The sequence below is a fragment of the Miscanthus floridulus genome, chromosome 1 (genome assembly GCF_019320115.1).
Source record: "Miscanthus floridulus cultivar M001 chromosome 1, ASM1932011v1, whole genome shotgun sequence".
Lineage (NCBI taxonomy): Eukaryota > Viridiplantae > Streptophyta > Magnoliopsida > Poales > Poaceae > Miscanthus > Miscanthus floridulus.
The window spans coordinates 32,080,666-32,103,005 of NC_089580.1; the positions used below are offsets into that span (position 1 = coordinate 32,080,666).

Sequence of the window (22,340 nt, forward strand, 5' to 3'; positions counted from 1 at the left end):
GGTAGTATGATGCTAGTGCTCAATTGAAACCATGATCTTGTAACTTGACTAATGGAATATGCAATAAACATTAAAAGATGTTTTTAGCAACTTGGAACAAGGGGCTAGAGCATTGGACTGCTTTTATGGTGCTCTCGATTCCTCTCCTTAAGGACTTGAGGGCTACATGGCTCTGACTTTAGCTCAGTATGAGGACTTTTTCTAGCTTGTTAGTGGTTACCTTTATAGCGTAAGAATGGCTTGTCGAATCGGGTATAGGACAACCTCTATCCCCTTGTGTATATGCTACGTGTCATTGTGCTATCGAAAAGGGGGTTCCTATATCTGTTTGCCGAGTGAATCTAATGACCCTAACTTGTTAGAAGAACCTTTGAAAGGCTTTATAGTGAACCCTGTCGATCTTCCTTGGAAGTTGGTCAATAGATTAGCTACCTCGGGCGAAAGGGTAAATCACGACTCACAGTAAAAGTGTACAACCTCTACAGAGTGTAAAACTGGTATATCAACCGTGCTCACGGTCACAAACGGCCTTGGACCCTTACGGAATGGATGATGAACACTGATAGTACTGATGATAAAGATGCTCACTAATGATTACTGTTTATGCTATTCATTATTCATGTTTACCTGATCATGTGTTTATGTGGGCTTGTGAATAAACTTGTTGCCACCCAATTGCTAAAAGATGACTCATTAAAAGTTAATCGCAGTAAACCAGTGTCAACCTTTTGAGCCTCATGAACCCCGTGTTATATTTGTTGAGTACGACATGTACTTACGCTTGCTTTACTTTTCAAATATTTGGATAAAAATCTCAGATGGGTACCAGATTGCTAGAGTTTGGAGGAAATAGGCTTGTGATCAACCAGTCAGTTGTCCTTATGGAATTGAAGTCTTCACCCGAAGATCGGAGTTGTCTTTCCGCTGTTTGCAGTCTAAGGTTATATCTCTTGTAATATTACGTTATATTGAGCATTGTCTTTTGATATTACCCCTTATTTGTAGCTATAAGTGAGATTTGACTTTCTAGGCTCACATATAGTGTGTCTGGTTTTGTTCTTCAAACCGGGTGCTACACTTCATCGGTATCCAAAAATACAACCACTCCATATACCCATGTACACACGTTATATATATATGACTACCATCCACTAGAGGTGTTAGTTGGATATCTCTTGTGCATGTGGTCCTTTAGCTTCTTAGTACTCTAACACATTCTGTCACCGCCACGAATGCAGTCAATCAATATATAAGAGATCTATAGGGCAAAGTAGCATGCATGCCGTCCAAATCGAATTCTTGCTCGGAATGAGCTGCATCGGGAATTGATAATCGACTCAGTTGTCAGTGCCAATAGTTGGCCACCATAGTGCTTAGCTTGGCAGTCAAGCACGCGCATTCTCAAGATAACTAGTGCTTCAGAGTCCAGTTCATGCGAAAGAAGATCAGCTATATTTTGGACCAGCACAAGTACTATTACTAGCGCATCCAGATCATTACATACGTATAGCCGTTCCTTCTCCTGGGCCTGTTTCGTATCCCTCTCCCGACGATATAAACTGTGCTGGGCACAAGAAGATTTTCTGGGGGTTGGTGGCTAGGGGTATGAACCAATGCAAATTGTCTCTTTCTGCGCCTAACCATGAATCGTATAGGAATTCCTGTAAATTTGGCAACACATATTTGTATCTGACTAAACAATGTGGTAGCAACCATCTGGGGTTTGATTCTCAAATGGATACTAGCTAAGTGGAAAAATCCAAATCCGATTGTTAAAATCCAGATTCTAATGTGGATATTCGAAGTTCGGTTGGGTTTCGGATGAGAAAATGAGTAGTACCTATACCTGCGAGCCAATGTTAGGAAACCCGCACGCGGCTGCAATACGACGCAGACCCCTTTTTTTTCTGAGACGAGTACGATGCAGCGCTGTGTGCACTAAAATCAGCACAATGTGGATATCTATCCTGATGCAAATTAGTACTTTCAAAACATATCCTTTTCGCATCAACTCTGAAAATATTTGGATTCGTATATATTCACAAATTGGTTTAAAATGTGAAAATGATGCTATCTAAATCTGTATTCAATTCCACCCTGCTAAAAATGAATCAAACTGAACAAGAGTCACATATAGCACCGGCTAGCTAGCTGTAAAACTCAGAACTTTTTTGGGTTCGCAACCGTGTACGCAGTGGCTTCCGTTGCTTGCTAGAATAAGGAGTACATGTAGTCACGAAGGCCGGTTATGTGTAGCACGGAGTACAATCAGGTTGTATGGCACGGATTAATTTCTAGCTGTGTAGCCTGTGGTACAACTAAATTTATCTCACGTACTCAAGTTCATTTTGACGACAAAGCTAGGCTATAAAGCTAGCTACTCCATTCCAACCTTCCCGCGTATGCGGTACGCCTCAACAAGTTTCTTAAAAATAGCACAATTAATATAGCCTGGCCCTGTTCCTTACTAGTCACGCCTTCATCTTTTGGTGAGCGCTTGATTGTGTGCTCTCCGTAACTTTTTGTTTCTTTATTTCTCACTACCAAGCACTTTCTAGCTGTGTTTTGATATGGATGTGATGTTAGTTGATCTCCACCAATAGGCCCAACGGTCTATTGGGCCCTTGTCTCTGCTCCCTGATCGGGGAGCCCAACCCTAATACGGTTGGTGGGCCCCTATCGCACAGCACACATAAAAGGAAGGTGGGGATCAAGGCTCGGTCTATGAGGTTCACTGGAGCCGCCATCCCACCCATAGAAAACCCTAATCCGATCCTAAAGAGGTGCTGCCAGCGACGGGATGTGCCCACCGACGACATCGTCGCCCCCTGCAGGTCACCACCGGACCACTGCAGTACCACTACGGACTCCACCGAGCCGGAGCTACCACGGCACCGGCGTCTACCCGCTGTGGTACATCTACGGAGAAGACAAGGATGAGGTCTTCCCCGGATCTACGGGTTACACACAGAGAGGTACACACATTTATGATACTAACAATGGTATCAAAGCCAGGTTACCTCTGTGTAACCCTAACCCTAACCGGGTAAAAGAAGAAAGAAAGAGAGACCGGGGTGGCGGACGTCACTGTCTACCGGTCACCACCGCCACCGCGCGGGGAAAAAGATGCCGCACCGTTCGACGGCGCACGGCAAGAGAAAAGAACCGAAGACTTCCTTTCGGATCTGAATAGAGAAGAAATCTCAAGAACTCTACCCTAACCCTAAAAGGGGAAGGGGATAATCTCGCAAATCTTGAATCGGGTTCAACCGAAACCCTAACCCTAATTTGTAACCCCATCCCAAATCGGGTTAATCCCAAAAGAAGAAGGGGAAGGGGGAAGAAGGGGAAGGGAACCGATTCGGATGAACTTCGAAAAGATAAAGAAATCAAAGAAAAGAAAAATCCAAAGAAGGGAAGAAGAACAGGGGTCGGAACCGAACCCTAACCCTAGATCCCCTTTTCGGGTGAACAAGCGAAAAGAAAAGAAATAAAGAAATAACTCAAATCCGAAGGGGAAAAAGAAAAGGAAGAGAATGGAAAGAGACCTTGCCGTGCACTGGGCGAACCCTTCGCCGACGAGGGAGAAGAAGACCGAGCCGGGGAGATTTTTCGTCGGGCTCGGCCAAAGGGGGGCCGCGGCCAGGCCGCTCGACGGCGGCGCGCTCACCCGCTGGGGAGCGCGCACGCCGGCGAGGGGGCCGACGGCGGCGCCATGGATGCCCGCTCGTTCGCTGCTCGCTCGGTTGCGCTCGCCTCGCTGCTGTGTGAGGAGAGAAGAGAGAGGGCAAAGAGAGAGAGAGAGAGAGGGAAGGGGAAATGAGCTAGGGTTTCTGAGGCACCCGGCGTCGGCGGATTTTATTCGCCCGATCTCGCCACTCGGCCGTAGGATGTAGACGGACGGCGCAGATTCACTGGACCAGCTTTCAGTCCAGGCGGGTGCGCGCGCCAGGCCGAATTCCTGGCCCAGGCCCAGGTTGCGGCCTGGGCGCGGGGGAGCGCGCGGGAAGGGCGCGTACGGCCGTGGGCCGTGGGCCGCCTTGCCGTTTTGGGCCAAAGGAACAGTACAGAAAAAGAATGAGTTTTTTCCTTTTTTTCTATTTCCAGTAAATGTTTATTTCCTGAAAATTGATTAATGGATTAAAGAAAATAGAAAAAGTAATTTTTCCCTGTGGGTAAAATTCAAGAAATTAAGTGAAAGTTTTTTCCACTGCTAAAGAAAAAGTATATTCTCAAAGTTTTTCCAGTAAATGTTTATTTCCTAGAAATTAATTAATGGATTAAAGAAAATAGAAAAAGTAATTTTCCCTGTGTGTAAAATTCAAGAAAAAGAGAGTTTTTCCACAACTAGAGAAAATGTTGATTCTTTAGTTATTTTTGAACCAATATGGTATTTAATTGGAGAAAAAAAGATTTGACATGATTATTATGTTGTTATTTTTTGACCAACGTTGTTAATAACAATATCATAATTTTAATGATTTATGCATTAATTCTACTTCTGCCCAACGGTGATGTTGAATTAGTGTATAAGAAAAGTTGATAATTTTATTGATTTATGCATTAATTCTACTTCTGCCCAACGGTGATGTAGAATTAGTGTATGAGAACAGTTGTAAAAGTTAATGATTTATGTATTAATTCTATTTCTGCCCAACGGTGATGTAGAATTAGTGTATAAGAACAATTATGAAAGTTAATGATTTATGCATTAATTCTATTTCTGCCCCACGGTGATGTAGAATTAGTGTATAAGAATAGTTGTATGTTTTGATTTTGACCAACGTTGAAATCAAGGCATGCAAATGGTGTTAATTTTATGTTAAGAAAAGTTTTGACCTGGTTTTCATCTTGTCTAAGGTGGACTGGGTAGTCACCTCACCGTGTTCCACTGAGTTTGTGGCACCGGTGAGGGAGACAAAAGAGAATGATGCCACTTGGGCAACTAAAGAAAGGGATTTTGAATTCCAAAAGATGTCCTATGCCTTTTGAGCATAGGAAGTGGGTCACTGTCAATAAGAAATGTTTGGCTGTGATAAAGAACATGATTGAACCTGCAATTATGGGCTCAATCCCAGAATGTGACATGGTCACCGAGTACCTCGATAGAATAAAGAGTCTGTTCACTGGCTCTTCAAAGACATATGCTACCCAGCTGATAAAACAGCTGGTGACAGAGTGTTACTCTAGAAATGGTGGCATAAGAGAGCTCACGATGCGTTGTCGAAATTATGGCACTGTCGTTTAGGCCATATTTCGAGGGGGAGAATAGAAAGACAAGTTAAGAATGATATTCTTCCTCCATTAGAGCTCTCAGATTTAGAACAATGCAGAGAATGCATAAAAGAAAAGTATGTAAAAAAGATTAAGAAAGATGACAAACGAAGCACATGAATTTTATAGATTATTCACACATACATCTGTCGTCAGTTTCCTATAAAGAGTGTGGATGGTAATGATTCGTTCATAACATTCACAGATGATTACTCCCGTTATGTCTATATTTATTCAATCAAAGAAAGAATAGAAGCATTGGATAAATGTAGATATTTAAGGCAAAAGTTGAAATCCAACGCAATTTAAAGATAAAGATAGTCAGGTCTGACCGTGGGGGAGTACTATGGTCGACATACCCCATATGGCCAAAGTTCCTGGACCTTACATAAGGTTCTTACAGGAGAATGACAAAGTAGCCCAGTATTCTATACCGGGCGAACCTCAGCAGAATAGAGTAGCTAAAAGAATCAATCGTACCCTGATGGATATGGTGGGCAGTATGATAAGTTACTCCACCTTACAGTTGAGCCTGTGGATGGAGGCGTTAAAAACCCCATTCATATTCTCAAAAGTGTACCAAGTAAGTCGGTGCCCAAAACGCCGTATGAGTTGTGGACAGAAAGAGTACCCTCACTAAACCACTTGTGTGTGTGTGGGGGAGCCCTGCTGAGGCTAAAGTATTTAACCCAAACATTGGGAAGTTATATCCCAAAACAGTAAGTTGCCATTTGTTTGGCTACATAAAAAAGTCAAAAGGTTTTCGTTTGTACTATCCAGAGAGACACACAAAGTTTATGGAAACGAGACACGTTGTTTTCCTAGAGGATGAAAAGATGAGGGGGAGCATGGTAGCTCGAGAAATTGACCTTGAAGTGAAGCGGGTGTATGCGCCCACTCCAATGATTCACGAGCCAATTTTCTCACTACATGCTGTCGCTGCATCGACAGTGCAAGATACTATGGTGTCAGCACCTGTTGTTATTCCACCTATGGCAACAATGAATGAAAATGAGGAACCTATTCTTCAGGATCCTATAGAACCTATTGCCACACATGAGGGGGAGCAACAACAGCCTCAAACAGAAGATGTGCCAAATGTGGAGGCCCCTAGAAGGTCTCAAAGAGTTAGTAAATCAGCTATTTCTGCTGATTATGAAGTGTACAACACTAAGGAATTTCAAATGGAGGTTGATTCCACCTCTTTTGAAGAAGCCATGAGAAGTGATCATTCATCAAAGTGGCTTGAGGCCATGGAAGATGAAATGAAATTAATGAATGCCAATAGAGTTTGGGACTTGGAAATAGTTCCTAAAGGAGCCAAAACAGTAGGCTGTAAATGGGTCTATAAAACAAAACTTGACTCTCAAAGGAATATAGAGAGATATAAAGCGAGACTTGTGGCAAAAGGCTTTATGCAAAGAGAAAGAATTGATTACAATGAGACCTTTTCTCTAGTCTTATGTAAAGATTCCTTCAGAATCATAATGGCATTAGTGGCACATTACGATTTAGAATTACATCAGATGGATGTAAAGACGGCATTTCTCAACGGAGGGAAAATGTTCTATGCAAAGTCGAAAGGTTTTGTCATGGAAGGAAAAGAACGAATGGAAGGAAAAGAACAAATGGAATGCCGCCTAAAGAAATCCATTTATGGATTAAAGCAAGCTTCAAGACAGTGGTACTTGAAGTTTGATCAGTCAATAAAGAATTTTGGGTTTTAAAGAAAATGTAGAGGACAATTGTGTCTATATAAAGTTTAAGAATGGGAAGTTTATCTTCCTTGTCATGTATGTGGATGATATCTTACTTGCTAGTAGTGATGTCAGTCTACAACTGAAGACAAAGAAGTTTTGTCCTCAAAATTTTAATATGAAAGATCTTGGTGAAGCCTCATTCGTTCTAGGGATCGAGATTCATCGAGATAAAAGAAAAAGGGGTATTAGGACTGTCACAAAAGGCATACATAGAAAGAATCTTAAAGAAATTCAGTATGCACAAATGTAGTCCCTCACCTGCTCCTATAGTCAAGGGCGATAGATATGGGGATTTTCAATGCCCCAGGAACCAATATGAGCTCAATCAAATGAAAGTGGTTCCATATGCTTTAGCTGTCGGAAGCTTGCAACATGCTCAAGTATGTATGCGCCCTGACTTGGCATTTGTTATCAGGTTTTTACTTGGCAGATTCTAGAGCAATTATGAAACAGAATACTAAAATTGATAAAGAAAGTCTTGCGTTATTTGCAAGGAATGAAAGGCCTCATGATGACGTATAGAAGATCTGATTGACTCCACATAGTGGGATATTCAGATTTTGATTATGCGAGAGTGAATATATATCCAGACGTGGATTTCTATCATCTCGCAAAGGGGAGCTATTTCATGGAAAAGCTCAAAGCAAACTGTCACTATATCGTCCACAATGTATGACAGTTTGTAGCGTGTTATGAGGCAACGGGCAGGTGAACTGACTAAAGAAGTTCATACCCAGTTTGAAGGTGGTTGACGACATCTATAGACCACTAAAGTTATACTGCGATTATAATCTGGCAGTACAGGATGCTCACAACATAAGTCAAGTGGTGCTGCCAAACACATTAACATAGAGTATTATGTTGTGAAAGATAAAGTCCGGGATCAAATCATAAGTCTTGAGCATATAAGTACAGAAAAGATGCTTGCGGATCCGCTTACAAAAGGCTTACCACCCAACATGTTCAGAGAACATGGTGTTCAGAGAACATATAGCTAGCATGGGTTTAAGGAAAAGCCTAAAATTCCTGGACAAAAGAAGGCCTAAAGATAAGTATCTATTTCAGAGCAGAGTAGTGTGTTGTAGCTGTTAAGTCTATCGACAATGGACCGTGACGATGAGATATGCTCTATGCGCTAATCTGTAATGGAATGAACAAAAGTAAATGATATGAAATTGAAAGATGAAATAAGATAACGGGGGAGAATGTTAGTTGATCTCCACCAATAGGCCCAACGGCCTATTGGGCCCTTGTCTCTGCTCCCTGATCGGGGGAGCCCAACCCTAATACGGTTGGTAGGCCCCTGTCGCACAGCACATATAAAAGGAAGGTGGTGATCAAGGCTCAGTCTATGAGGTTCACTGGAGCCGCCATCCCACCCATAGAAAACCCTAATCCGATCCTAAAAAGGTGCTGCCAGCGACGGGATGTGCCCACCGACGACAGGTCACCACCGGACCACTGTAGTACCACTACGAACTCCACCAAGCCGGAGCTACCGCGGCACCGGCGTCTACCCGCTGTGGTACATCTACGGAGAAGAAAAGGATAAGGTCTTCCCCGGATCTACGGGTTACACACAGAGAGGTACACACATTTATGATCCTAACATGTGACACATGCATCTAGAATCCATCTATGAAAGAGTGGCATCAGGAGAGAGGATATCAGTCAGGAGTAATCGAAGCTATAGGTGGCTACATTCCATCAAGACGAGTCACTCAAGTTGAGAGTACACGCGGATCCATCAAGGGCAGTGAGAGGATATCAGTGTCAGGAGTACGTATGTTGGTGCTACATTCCATCAAGGCCTCAATTGCTCGATTTGGGAGCAAGAGCGAGAACAAGGGCAGTGTGAGCAGCTGCACCATTGGGTTGGATTGGATCGGACTAATGGCAGCATAGTCGGATGGATTAGTTCATATGATACAGTACTTTACCAGGTTTCACCGTGGTGCTTCAAATGAATGTGAGCCATTCATTTAATTAGGATACTCCAACAACACGCAAATTAGTTGGACGTGCTTATGAGTTTAACATATAGTACTAGATGATACCATGCGCATTGTTGCGAGAATTTTGTAGATGTATTTGTGGATACTTCTTCTGGATTGTAGAAGTCTCAACAATTATAGTTGAGTTAAATGCACCAGTGCTAACTTATGTGGGGGTTTCAGTTAGGTCTATCAACTATAAAAGTTGTTTTCTAGGTCCATAAACTTTTTAAATGATTCAATGTAGGTCCATACCTCTTTGTTTGGCCCTTAAATTCAACATTCGGATCCATATACTTTGTAAGTGGCTCCCTTCGTTTGGCTCTTAGATCTGACGTGGCATATGGAGTCAAAGTCCGTACCTCTAAAAGTTGATTTCTAGATCCATAAAATTTTTAAATGGTTTGTCATGCTTTCTATAGGGTAGATGCCTAGAACTTTAGATGCATACAGTCGACACTCTGCTGCGCGATGCAACTACCGAGGGGCAGGGCCGGCCCTGACTTTTTTGAGGCCCGGGGTGAAACCACAATCCGGGGCCCTTTATACATACATGACATTGATAGTACTAAATGTAAATATATATATAAACACTTAACTGCGGATGCAATAGCAATATTCATATGAAACAATTCATAAATATTAAATTACCTTAAAAATTCCTTCTAACATTCCTCGATGCGAAGTCATTGATGATGGTATCAATATCGATCTCATCCAACAATCGCTTCTCAATGCATAATGTTGCCAAACCATTTAACCTCTCTTGAGACATTGTAGATCTCAAATAGTTATTCAACAATTTTAGTTTTGAGAAGCTTCTTTCAGCTGATGCCACAGTCACAGGCATAGTAAACAAGATCCGATAAGCAATGGAAGCATTAGGATAAGCAATGGAAGCATTAGGATGACAATCAGCCTTTGTAACAAACTCAAAAATCTCCATAGCTGTCATGGGTGTATCTGGCAAAGTAAATTGTAGAACACTCAACTCGAAAATTAGATCATTTAAATCAATGTCAGATGAACCATTTAGAGAGAAAACTGCTGCTAGTGTTGTGCAACACAACTTTAGCTCAGGACCATCCAATGCCTTCAAGTTTGCTGAACTCATTAAAAATCCAAATAATTCTCTGAATGATTTCAATTCTTGAAATCTAGTCTCCAATGAACGGACTGCCATATCAATTATAACCGCGAAGTAACTAACTTTAAATTCCTTCTCACCTTCCAAGAGTGCTTCCTCACTATTATTTTCATCAAAATGCTTCTTTCTAAGAGCACGTCGCTTTACTGGGAACGATGGCTCGACACCCATTTCAGATGCAATTTTCATTGCATTGACCTTACTAGAAGCATACCCATCATTTCTATAGGTTTTAAAGTAATCCATTATGCCTTGTATCTGCTGCATGGTAGACTCAATGCACATAGATGGTGACTGTGACTTCTTGCTTACTTTATTGACAGCAAATAAAACATCATGCCAAATAACCATGCCAAATATAAATTCAAAGCTGCCAAGTACTTCAAATAAATTCTTTGCATCACTTCTATCCTTTGGTTCTACATCTCTATCTTCACTCAATGCAAGTAAAGCTGCCCTTAGCTGAGGAGCTTGATATCTAATTGCTGCAACACTTTTAATACGACTCTCCCAACGTGTGTTGCACAAAGATTTCATAGTTAAACCATCAATATGATCAAGCAAAAATTTCCATCTTTTAGTAGAACCAGCAAATAAGACATATATCCATTGCACAATTCCAAAAAAGGAGTCAGCTTTGCTACAAGACTTAGCCATATCACAAAGAGTAAGATTAAGACTGTGGCAAGCACATGGCATATACAAGGCTCTTGGATTTATATCACGCAATCGACTTTGAACTCCCTTGTGTTTTCCTTTCATATTAGAACCATTATCATAACCTTGTCCCCTAATGTCATCAATGTTAAGACCAAAGGACTTAATGGAATCAACCAAAACATTGAAGAGCCCAGAACCAGATGTGTCATCTACCTTCAGAAAACCAAGAAAGTACTCCTCTATTTTAATTTTACCTTCACTCATGTTAACACATCGAACCAACAAAGTCATTTGTTCTTGATGACTAACATCTGGGGTGCAATCAAGAATAACTGAGAAATATTTGGCCTCTTTAACAATCTTGATGATAGAATTTGTAATGTCAGAAGCCATAAGAGAAATCAACTCATTCTGAATTTTGTGGCTAAGATAATGATAATGAAGATCATTATTTTGAATACGTCTAAGATGGTCTTGCATTACCAAATCAAACTCTGCGACCATCTCAACACAAGCTAAGAAATTGCCATTTTGGTCATTATAAAGCTGCTCGTTAGATCCTCTAAAAGCCAAATTACATCTACCAAGGAATTTTACAATGACAACTATTCTCATCAGTACTTGCCTCATGCGCTCTTTCTCCTTGGAGATTTGCTGCTGTAACTCTTTATCAATTGTCTCTTGTTTGCCTAATCTAGTTCTCAATTCATTACATGAGTTCATATTGGTAATATGCTCAACAATAATTTCATGTTCCTTCAGCCTCTCATTGATATGTTTCCAGTCTCTATACCCATCTTTCCCCAATGAACTCTTGCACTTTTTAGAATTAAAAAGCTTACAGCAAAAGCAAAATACTTTATCCAAGTGTTTGGAACAAACTAGCCATTTCCTATCACGTAGCTCTCCATTACTCATTTTTCTATGATAATGAGAATATGCAAAATGCCTTAAATTATCGTCGAAAGGGAATACAATATTATCTTCTCTTATAGGCCCCTTTTCAACTAATATATCCCTTGCTTTGTTATCAAGATTATCCCAATTTCTTGGATCATAAATATCCATGTGACACACCGGTTCCTCATCAAGACTACTATTTTCTGTAGTATTTGAATTAAATATGTGCTCATCATTACTCACATTGTTTTCTTCCATGTTAATGCCAACATTGTCATCAGGAGGACCTTCATCTTCTGGAATAATCTGTGTTGGTTCCTTCCAGACAACTATCGCCAACTCATTTGGATCTCTTGAAGTGTTTGGATTATTCTTCAAAAACTTATGCATAGAACCCCTCTGTGATTGTATGAACTCATCTATTCGTGCTTTCTTTTTCCTTTTCTCACTGCCGGAAGCATACTTTCTTGATGACATGATGATGTTAAGATTTAGAGAAACAATTAGCTAAAAAAAGTAACTCATCTAGACATCTACTCGCGTTGCTGGCTCAGTGTGGCTCACCGCGATTCGTCGTCGCTCGTCTGGGTCGGGCGATGTCGCGGAGATCGCAGCGCGTCGGCAGCGTCGCGTGGCATCGAGTCCAGCGTCTCGCAGAGTCGCGGTCTTGCCTCGCCCCGTCGCGCAGGCGCACGCAACAGCCGCGCCCTCGCATCTCACGTTGCCGGTCGCCGCCGCCGCCGCGCGTGTCGCGTCCGCCCACCCTGGAGGAGTCTGCGTGTGGGCGTGTGGCTTCTCACGGAAGCTAGCTCTTTCTTTCTTGATACTTCTCGCGGACGCCAGGAGGCCGTTCTGGGCCAAATCCAAATACTAATATACCTATAGGCCTGTATACCTGGTGTTTGCATACTTGGGGTGGGGCCCTACCTAGTTGGGGGCCCAGGGCGGCCGCCCCGCTTGCCCGCATCCAGGGCCGGGCCTGCCGAGGGGTTAGTGCTTGGGGTTCTTGAGGTTGGGGTGTCTTCTTGGCTTAGAGGATGCACATGGGGGTGAAAGTGGAACAAATAATTCTCCAATCCGATCTGATTTAACTAAAGTTCGAATTTTAAGGAATTGGATAAGAGTCTTTGATATCCATGTGGATACGGATAATTCAAATCCAATTGTGTCCGTATGCGGAGTAGAATATGCTATTGGCAAAAAATGATGGATATGGATTATCCGAGTCTTATAATAGGATTATGCGACTATTTAAAGACCAACATGTCTAAAAACTATGAATTTATGGATGGGTGGCCGGCCGGCCCCTTTATTCTATGCATCTCCGTGGAGACATGTTTTTTACTCCTTTATCCTGCGCCCCTCCGTAGAGACGTACATGTTTGTTTCGGCTATATACTGGCTGACAGGTCGTCCTTAGGGGGGCTACTCTAGTAGATTCTGTCATCCTCGCTGATCTCATCAGCAAATTAGCACTTGTTTCCACACCATTGTGAGTGGCTGAGTGCATCCATGGAATGGATGAAGAAAACTAGTCAACTATGCTGCATCTGTTCTCCCGATGCCTTCCAATCTCATAGGAACAGTTGTTATCTCTAGCTGTTTTCCTTTTACGTAGGATTGGTAATCACTCTTCACTGATGTCGTCTAGCTAGCTAGTTGCAAGAAGGGCTGGGCTCCCAAGTATATATAACCAAGGGTAGGTCGACACGTCTAGGCACTTATATATAGCCACTACCGAGTCCCATTTAATGAATTCATGAAAGAGGCGGTGCTTCATTGCTTGCTGCTGTCCTCCGCTGCAACTGCTACTAAAGGTGTTTGTTTAATTGTAGTTCACTTTTGCTAGTTTAATGTCATGTACTTCAATCTGAGAATTCATATCTGTGGTCACAACATTGCTGTTTGTCTTTATTTCGCTTTGATCTGATGTTGTATTAAGTATTGTACCCTATGATTTTATAGTTCACTGCTGGTCGATTATTTGGAGTGTGCTTTAATATTAGTTTAGTTATTTTGATTATATGCTCTAAAATTTTACTTCGTGTGGGTTGAATTTTAAGATATTCACTCCGAGTTGAATAACTTAAATATCCTAATGTGAATTCTAACTACCCGTTTTGTGTTTTTATGCGATAAAATTTAAAGTTGTATTGATATTCGCAATCAAATTACAATGTGAAAATGGTGCTATCCGAATACGTAACCATCGGGATTCAATCCACTTCCCCACGAAAATACATCAAATGGGCCCACCCGTCCAGGTTCGATTCCCAGTCTTGGGATCGATCGGGTGTGGCACCGGGGTTTCCCAGAGGCAACTGAGCAGCGTGTCTGTGGGTACCGTGTGTGCTCATTTGACGTGTTCTGAGATTTCTCGGGCAGCCTCACTTGTATTTGAGGGTGAGGTTAGTATAGGTATCCGTAAGAGATCTTACATAATATGCTAGTGCTCTTGGCAGTGTTTAAAAAAACAAAGGTTGCCTCGGGACCATCTAGGTCGATGCCCCATCTCTACAATGGCCAGTTGACCACGTTGGTGCGAACACAAGGTTGACAAGTACCCTTGTGTATTCGTTTTGTGATGAGTGATTGTCAATGTGATCCACGAAGTGGGTTGAGTGGTGACTAACCCTACCATGGCGAAAGCTATGTGTGCGACATGTCTTTTGGCTTGTGTTGTGCAGGTGTAGAGCTCGGATGCGGTGGTCGACGGCGAGGTGAAGGTCAAGGAGGACGTGCCGTGCCGATAGACCGGGAGCGGTGAAGGATAGACGTGAGGCTTGGACCGAGGGACCCAGAGGCCGGGTGACTAGCCGCGGTGGCTGACACTTGGGACATCGACAAGTGCAAGAAGACATGGAGTGACAGTGTTGACCGGGTCAAGACGGCGGACGCGCGAGTCGAGTGAGGCTCAGGAGGACTTGGCGGGCCGGACGGTCGAGGACGGCGGTGACACGCGTCGGATGGCGGGGGACGCGTATGGAGTACGCTACCCGCGGACGGTTTGATGGTTTGGGTCTCAAAACCATCGGATGGACGGTTTACGGGTTTGGGCCTCAAAACCCGGGCGGAGGTTCCGAGGAGGAACGGACGGCACGTGGCGGCATCGGGGAGTTCGCGTCGAAGCGAAGCTACCAGTGAGAAGGCGCGGTGGTCGTCGGATCAAGATTACACCGGGTTGGACAACAACGCCCTTGGGCTTAGCGGTTCAACTCATTTGTATCCAGGGGCAAAACTGGGAATGTGTAATAGCCCTGTTAAATAGGATGAGGGAGCCCCCATCTCTCTCACCTCTCTTCCATTTTCTTTTTCTCCTTTTAGACTTAGGGTTTCTTGCTCTTGAGAGAGGTCCAGGAGCTGAGAAATTCGTGGGTGGTTTTTGCTTGGTTTTAGTTTGGGAATGGAGGCCCGAATCCTCCTCGTGCCCTCTGGGATTCATCTATTTTGACTGTGATTTTTCGTGTTCATGTTGTGCTATTTCTCTTCATTTACGTTCATGGCCGCGATCTGATATTCCCGGAGTTTGGTTTGATCTCAAGCGATGATTCTTTGGGGATTTGTTCGTAGCTGGTTCAATTTCACCTGTGCAAAGTTTGGGAACCATTCATTTTGATTTGGTCGAGTTCTTCTCGATTTTCCTTGGGCATCCCTTTTCTCTGTTCGTGCTCTCAGCTCTTCTCTGTTCGTCATGGTCGAGGGGTGTGCTCTTGTGGAATCCAGCAGAAGCGCTAAAGGTGAAGCGCTGTCTGCGAGGCTTCCTTGCTCGTGATCCTTGCGGCAACTGCAGCCCAGCAGCACGGGAGCACCAACACCGTGCGTACCCAGGTGCCACTCGATCCCATCCTGTGCACAGCTCGCCCAAGCGGCAATTTGGCCAAGCGCAACAGGAGCCGTGCGCTCCCAACGTCGTGTGGACGCTCGCCCGTGCCCAGGCTGCCCAGGTTCTTCGATCAGTGCGTTACTTTTTCTGCTTTGCTTCGGCGCGGTGCAGACCCCGCCGGTGCCTCTGTTTCATTCGTGCCTTGCAGCTTCGCTGCTTGTTGTGTGGTGGCACTAGCGGGTGGGTTTCAGTAGTAGCATAAGCAATTTGCTCAGCAGAGCAACTCACAGTTTGCGTTTGTCCTGCAAGTGCAGCAATGCTTTTGATATGAGCGATGGATTTTGATTGATCAGAAGTTTGCATCTTCCATCCGTGAGAACACCAAAGCATTTATTGACTAATCATTGGAGTATTAAAATACTACTTGCTATTTGATTTGGTTTTCACGGTTGTGAGATAATTTGCTTTCGTTCAACAGCAGCAGCCGATTTCAGGCAGATGCAGCCGTGAGCATTCCCTAGCTATGCTCTGCTTCGTGGTGTCCCGGTGCGTTCCTAGGGAACATCTACCCATTGTTTGGGTCGTGGACATCACGGAGAACATCTACCCATTGTTTGGGTCGTGGACATCACGGAGAACATCTACCCATTGTTTGGGTCGTAGACATCACGGTGTTTTGTTTGTGCGTTTGGCGGTGAAGTTGGGATAGTCGCCTAAATATTTCGAAAGAATTTTTACGGCTCCCATTCACCCCCTCTGGTCGCCATTTCCGGTCCTTCAATTGGTATCAAAGCCGGTTAAGGATCATTCCACCTTAATCGGTCCGTGATCCACGAAGGCGACATGGAGCGTGGTTCTAGCAAAGCACCGCACTTTGATGGGTCCAACTATCCTTATTGGAAGATCCGCATGTTTGCGCATCTCCAGGGAATTGATTGACTCGTCTGGGAAATTTGCGAGGATGCTACTTACGTTGTGCTCCCTGTTGCGGCCCGTGCCACCCAGGATCACAAGGATCGGCACAACGCAAATAGCAAAGCTCGTAGTGTGCTTTTCTCGAGTCTTTCGCTTTCTGAGTTCGAGCGTGTCTCTGATTGTACTACAGCTCGAGAGATCTGGGTGAGGCTTCAGAGCTATCACGAGGGGACCGCACAGGTCAAGACCAGACTCTACGAGATGTACAAGCGCGAGTACGAGAATTTCTCTCAGCTTGATGGCGAGTCAATCGATGCCATGTTTTCCCGCTTTCAGACTATCGTCAACAAAATGAAAGCGAACAAGGCCAACCTACCTTATAGTGATCATGAGAGGGCGCTCAAGCTTCTCTATGCCCTTGATCGAAAGGTATGGGATGTGAAGGTGTCGGCGATCATCGAGTCGGCCAACTATGACACCCTCACCGTCGACGAGCTTTTCAGCAAGCTCAAGTCCACAGAGATCGACTACCAAACCCAAGCCAAGCTCAAGAATCCTTCTGCACCAACCATGGCTTTGGTCTCAGGTAGTGGTTCAAGTTCATTGACTAACCCTTCACAAGCTTCCTTCTCTTTGTCGTGCTTGATGTCAGTCACAGAGGAGCAGCTGGAGTCTCTTGGGGATGATGAGTTGGCACTCGTCATCAGTCGGTTCTCTCGGTTTCACAACAACCGTTTGAACCGCCAACGCAGTGGTGGCACGAAGGAGGGATGCTATGGATGTGGAGATCCGGACCACTTTGTCGCGCACTGCCCCAAGAAGAAGCCCTTCACCAACAAGTACGACTCCAGCAAGCGCAAGGATAAGCGCGACTACACCTCCGGCAAGCACAAGGCCAAGGGCAGTTTCGACAAGGAGGCGATCAAGAAGGCATACCGTAGGAAGGCCAAAGCTCAAGAACGCGCCTTCCTCGCCTCCCTCAGCGACCTCGACGACGACTCCGACGATGATCACTCTTCTTCTCCCTCGACCGACGATGAGTCCGAGAAGAAGCGCGAGGACAAGCTCAACGGTCTCTGCTTTATCGCCGGTGCAAACCGTGGTGGGTTTTGCACTATGGCGGTTGACGGTGGAGCAAAGCTAAAAAAGGACGTCGACGTCGACGACGACGAAAACGAGGTACCGCCCACACTTGACTCACTTATGCTTGAGCTTGATACTATGAATGATACATTGATGAGTCAAGATAAGTTGCTTAAGCGTGCTGCCCATGAGAGAAAAGAGTTTAAGGACCAGCTAGAGGTTGCTTTGAAGGAGTTGGAGCTTGCCAAGAGTGGTGTAGTGGTGTGTCAGAGGAGGAGGAGTGAGATGAGTGCGCTATACACATGTCTAACCTCTCTGACTTGCAATCCAAGTATGTTGTTTTGCTTGATGAATGTGATGAGCTGAAGTCTCGTTCTGGGTTGCTCGGTGCATGCAAGTCCTGCTCAGGCTTGCAATCTGAGTTGGCAGAGAAGGTTGCCAAACTTGCTGAGCTTGAGAAGGCCAACTCAGATAGCACCACCACTACATGTGTTCGATGTGAAGCTTTGGTGTTGGAGCTTGAGTCCTGCAGGCACGACAAGATGGGAACCGAGGAAGAAAACACACAACTTCGGTCCATCTTGAGCTGGGTGTCGTGCAGTGAGCCCCAGTTGGGCATGATGGTGAGCCAGTTCAAGCGGGGAACTGACTCATCGGGAGTAGGCTTTGCTATAGGAGGGAAGGGTGAGCATGTCTATGGCAAGGTTGGTGAACATAGTGGTTTGAACAAAAGTGAGAAACCCACCAACACTCCCCAATTGATCAAGATCCCTCCACTAGAGCCTACTAAGCCTATGATCAAAGATGGAGTGTTTGAAGAACCACCAAAAGCTCCACCATCCAAGCAAGTTTGGGTTCCCAAACCGAACCACTTTCGGAACTCACTTGATACTCTACCCAACATCTCTAGTGCACCCCTTCCTAAAGCCAAAAAGCCTCAAAGAGTGAACCACACCCACAAGAGAGTGAGTCAACCACCACCCAAGAGAGAGGTGAGGTACCACTGTGACTATTGCCATAGAGATGGTCATTTGGCTGAATTTTGCTTTAGGAGGAAGAGAGATGAGCGGCGTGAGTACGAGTTGGACAACCGAAACATGTACCGTCCTCCCCATGGCGTACATGTATCGCCTGTTCAGAGGTGCAGTGTTAGGCCTAGAGGTGCAATGCCTCAAGGTGCTAGGCCTCAGGTGGCGAGACCACATGGTGGTCGTGCCCGGCGTGGCCCAAGTCATGATCTATATGACTCTGGACCTCGCGACGGTGGCTTTCAGTCCCACACTCCTAGCGAACCACGTTTTCCCCCACGTGGTGATCGCTTCTCTCCAATGGGACATGGCATGTATGGTGTTTTTCCTAACACTTTTCTAGGGCAAATGACTCAACACTGGTATTCTCCTCATTTCACTAACCCCAGTGTTGTGCCATTTGCTCACCCCCTGTCTCTTAATTGATGCAGAGCGGAGGCCTGGAGAACATGTGGCATGTTGATTCCGGCTGTTCGCGCCACATGACCGGAAGTTCCCAATGGTTCTCCAGCCTCGACCCTATGCAATACAAGGAGTACATCACATTTGGGGACAATAGCAAAGGTAAGGTTCTGTCTCGTGGGACCATTCGGGTCAATGAGTCTTTTATCTTGAAGGACGTTGTTTTGGTTTCAAGCCTGCATTTCAATTTGCTCTCTGTTTCGCAACTCCTTCAAGATGGGTTTGAGGTGCGCTTTAAGACTGGACTTTCTTGTGTGCTCGATTCTCAGGGACATCTAGTTTGTCAGATCGTTCCTTTCGGCTGAGTTTTCAGAGCTGATTTCTCTCAGTCTTTCGGTTCTTCTCGCTGTTTGGTTGCTGGATCTTCTTCTGATTTATGGAAGTGGCATAGGAGACTTGGTCACTTGAGCTTCGATCTCCTAGTGAGGTTGAGTTCTCTTGACATGATCCGAGGATTGCCCAAACTTAAGTTTGAGAAGGATCTGGTATGCCATCCCTGTCGCCACGGGAAGATGGTGGCTGCTTCCCATCCTCCAGTGACTCAGGTCATGACCACGAGACCCGGTGAGCTACTCCATATGGACACTATTGGTCCGGCTCGGGTTCGGTCAGAGGGAGGGAAGTGGTACGTTCTTGTGATTGTGGATGATTTTTCTCGCTATTCTTGGGTGTTTTTCATGGAGGGCAAGGATGAAGCGTTTTCTCATGCTTGTGACTTGATCTTGAGGTTGCAAACTGAGTTACCAAAGAATGCCATATGAGCTGTCCACAGTGACAATGGCACTGAGTTCAAAAACTCACAGTTTGACACCTTCTGTGCTTCGTTGGGCCTTGAACATCAGTTTTCTTCGCCCTATGTCCCTCAGCAGAATGGTGTTGTTGAGCGCAAAAATCGGACTTTGGTTGAAATGGCCAGGACGATGCTTGATGAGCATAGGACTCCTAGGCGTTACTGGGCCGAAGCCATCAACACCGCTTGCCATGTTTCAAACCGCATTTTTCTTCATGCTTTCTTGAAGAAGACATCCTACGAGTTGCGGTTTGGGCGTCCACCCAAGGTGAGTCATTTTCGAGTCTTCGGTTGCAGGTGCTTCATTCTTAAGCAAGGTAATCTTGACAAGTTTGAATCTAGATCTTCGGACGGTATATTTCTCGGTTACGCTTCTCATTCACATGCGTACCGTGTGCTTAATCTTGAGACTAACTGTGTTGTGGAGACTTGTGAAGTCACCTTTGACGAAACCATGCCCTCTTCTGTTTCTGTCTTTGAACGTGTAGGTGATGAAGAGATGGGTGACAACATTTTTGTTGAGGATGACGATGACGTCGATTGGGATGATCCCAAGCCATCTCAACCGGCTGCCCCGATCGAGCCAGCTTCGACCACTTTGGCTCACGGCCCTGAGCCCTCCACCTCTACTTCATGGGGTCCGTGCGAGCCGCTTCCTCAATCGACTGAGGAGGCCCTAGCTGTGGATGAGGGGGAGGCGACTTCATCTTTGGGTGCACCTCGACATATCCAGTGACGCCATCCTCCTCAGACCATGATCGGCGACATCGACGAAAGGGTAACGCGTTCCAAGTCTTATCATATTTCCTATTTCGCTCATTCTGCTTTCGTAGCTTCTTTTGAGCCTCGAGATATTGGACACGCACTATCTAATGCTGATTGGGTTAATGCTATGCACGAGGAGTTAGAGAACTTTGAGCGGAACCAAGTGTGGGTTTTAGTTCCACCTCCACCAGAGTGCCACCCCATAGGTACAAAGTGGGTTTACAAGAACAAGCAGAGTGAGGATGGGGTGGTGGTGAGAAACAAGGCGAGATTAGTGGCTCAGGGTTTTTGCCAAAAAGAGGGAATAGACTATGAAGAAACCTTTGCTCCGGTTGCCCGTCTAGAAGCCATTAGGATTCTTTTAGCATTTGCAGCTTCGAAAGGGTTCAAGCTATATCAGATGGATGTAAAGAGTGCCTTCTTGAATGGGTACATAGAGGAAGAGGTTTATGTGAGGCAACCCCCTGGCTTTGAAAATCCAAAGTACCCCAACCATGTTTTTAAACTCCACAAAGCCTTGTATGGTTTGAAACAAGCCCCGAGAGCCTGGTATGAACGTTTAAAAGCTTTCTTGCTTGATAAGGGTTTTAGGATGGGTTCCGTAGATAAGACTTTGTTCCTCCTCAAGCAAGGCATAGACATCCTTTTGGTTCAGATATACGTGGATGATATAATCTTTGGTGGCTCTTCTCATGCTCTTGTTGCCAAGTTTTCAGATACTATGAGCAGGGAATTTGAGATGAGCATGATGGGCGAATTGACTTTCTTCCTTGGGCTGCAAATCAAGCAAACTCGTGAGGGGACGTTCGTGCACCAAGGCAAGTATACCAAGGACATGCTCAAGAAATTTGATATGGGTGAGGCCAAGCCTCTTTCGACGCCCATGTCAACCACGACGGCCCTGGATGAGGACAACGAGGGAGAAGCCGTGGACCAGAAGGAATACCGAAGCATGATCGGGTCCTTGCTATACCTAACGACGATGAGACCGGACATCCAGTTCGCAGTCTGCTTGTGTGTGCGCTTTCAGTCTTCACCGCGCACGTCTCATCGTCAAGCCATCAAGCGGATCCTCAGGTACCTTCGTTTCACACCCGAGTTTAGTCTTTGGTTTTTAGCCTCCTCCTCTCTTTCTCTTTGCGGGTATTCTGATGCGGATTATGCTGGTTGTCGTGTTGAGAGGAAGTCCACTTCGGGGACTTGTCAGTTTCTTGGATCTTCTCTTGTGTCTTGGTCTTCTCGCAAGCAGTCTAGCGTCGCCCAATCCACCACAGAAGCTGAGTATGTTGCTGCTGTTGCTTGTTGTTCCCAGTTGCTTTGGATGATAGCTACTCTGAGAGACTTTGGGTTAGAGTTTATGCGAGTGCCTTTGTTTTATGACAGCACCAGTGCCATAAGTGTAGCCAAAAACCCAGTCCTTCACTCAAAGACAAAGCACATAGAAGTTTGCTTTCACTTCTTGCGTGACCACTATGAGAAAGGTGATATCGATCTGCACCACATTGATACCCAAAACCAGCTCACAGATATCTTCACCAAACCACTTGACCAAGCCCAGTTTGCTCACTTGCGAGGGGAGCTTGGAGTTTGTTTCCCTTTTTAGAGGAGGGGAACTTTGGTTGTTGTATTCTAGTTTTGTTTTTCTTTGTAGTTTAGCCTTTGTTTTTGTTTTTATATCATACTTGCATATCATATCATCATGTATCATATTGCATCCTGAGCTTCATCCTTATAGTAGC

General features: G+C 44.9%; 1 protein-coding gene across 1 annotated transcript; it reads right to left on the bottom strand.

The window, feature by feature from the left end:
• Window positions 1–9,680: 9,680 nt before the first annotated feature.
• LOC136454112 (uncharacterized) lies at window positions 9,681–12,212 on the bottom strand. Its single transcript, XM_066454658.1, has one exon. It carries the CDS (start codon window positions 12,210–12,212, stop codon window positions 9,681–9,683), a length of 2,532 nt encoding a protein of 843 aa, XP_066310755.1.
• Window positions 12,213–22,340: the final 10,128 nt, after the last annotated feature.

Coding starts and splice junctions, on each gene's coding strand:
- LOC136454112 (XM_066454658.1), bottom strand. CDS start 12,212: ATGTCATCAAGAAAGTATGCTTCCGGCAGTGAGAAAAGGAAAAAGAAA.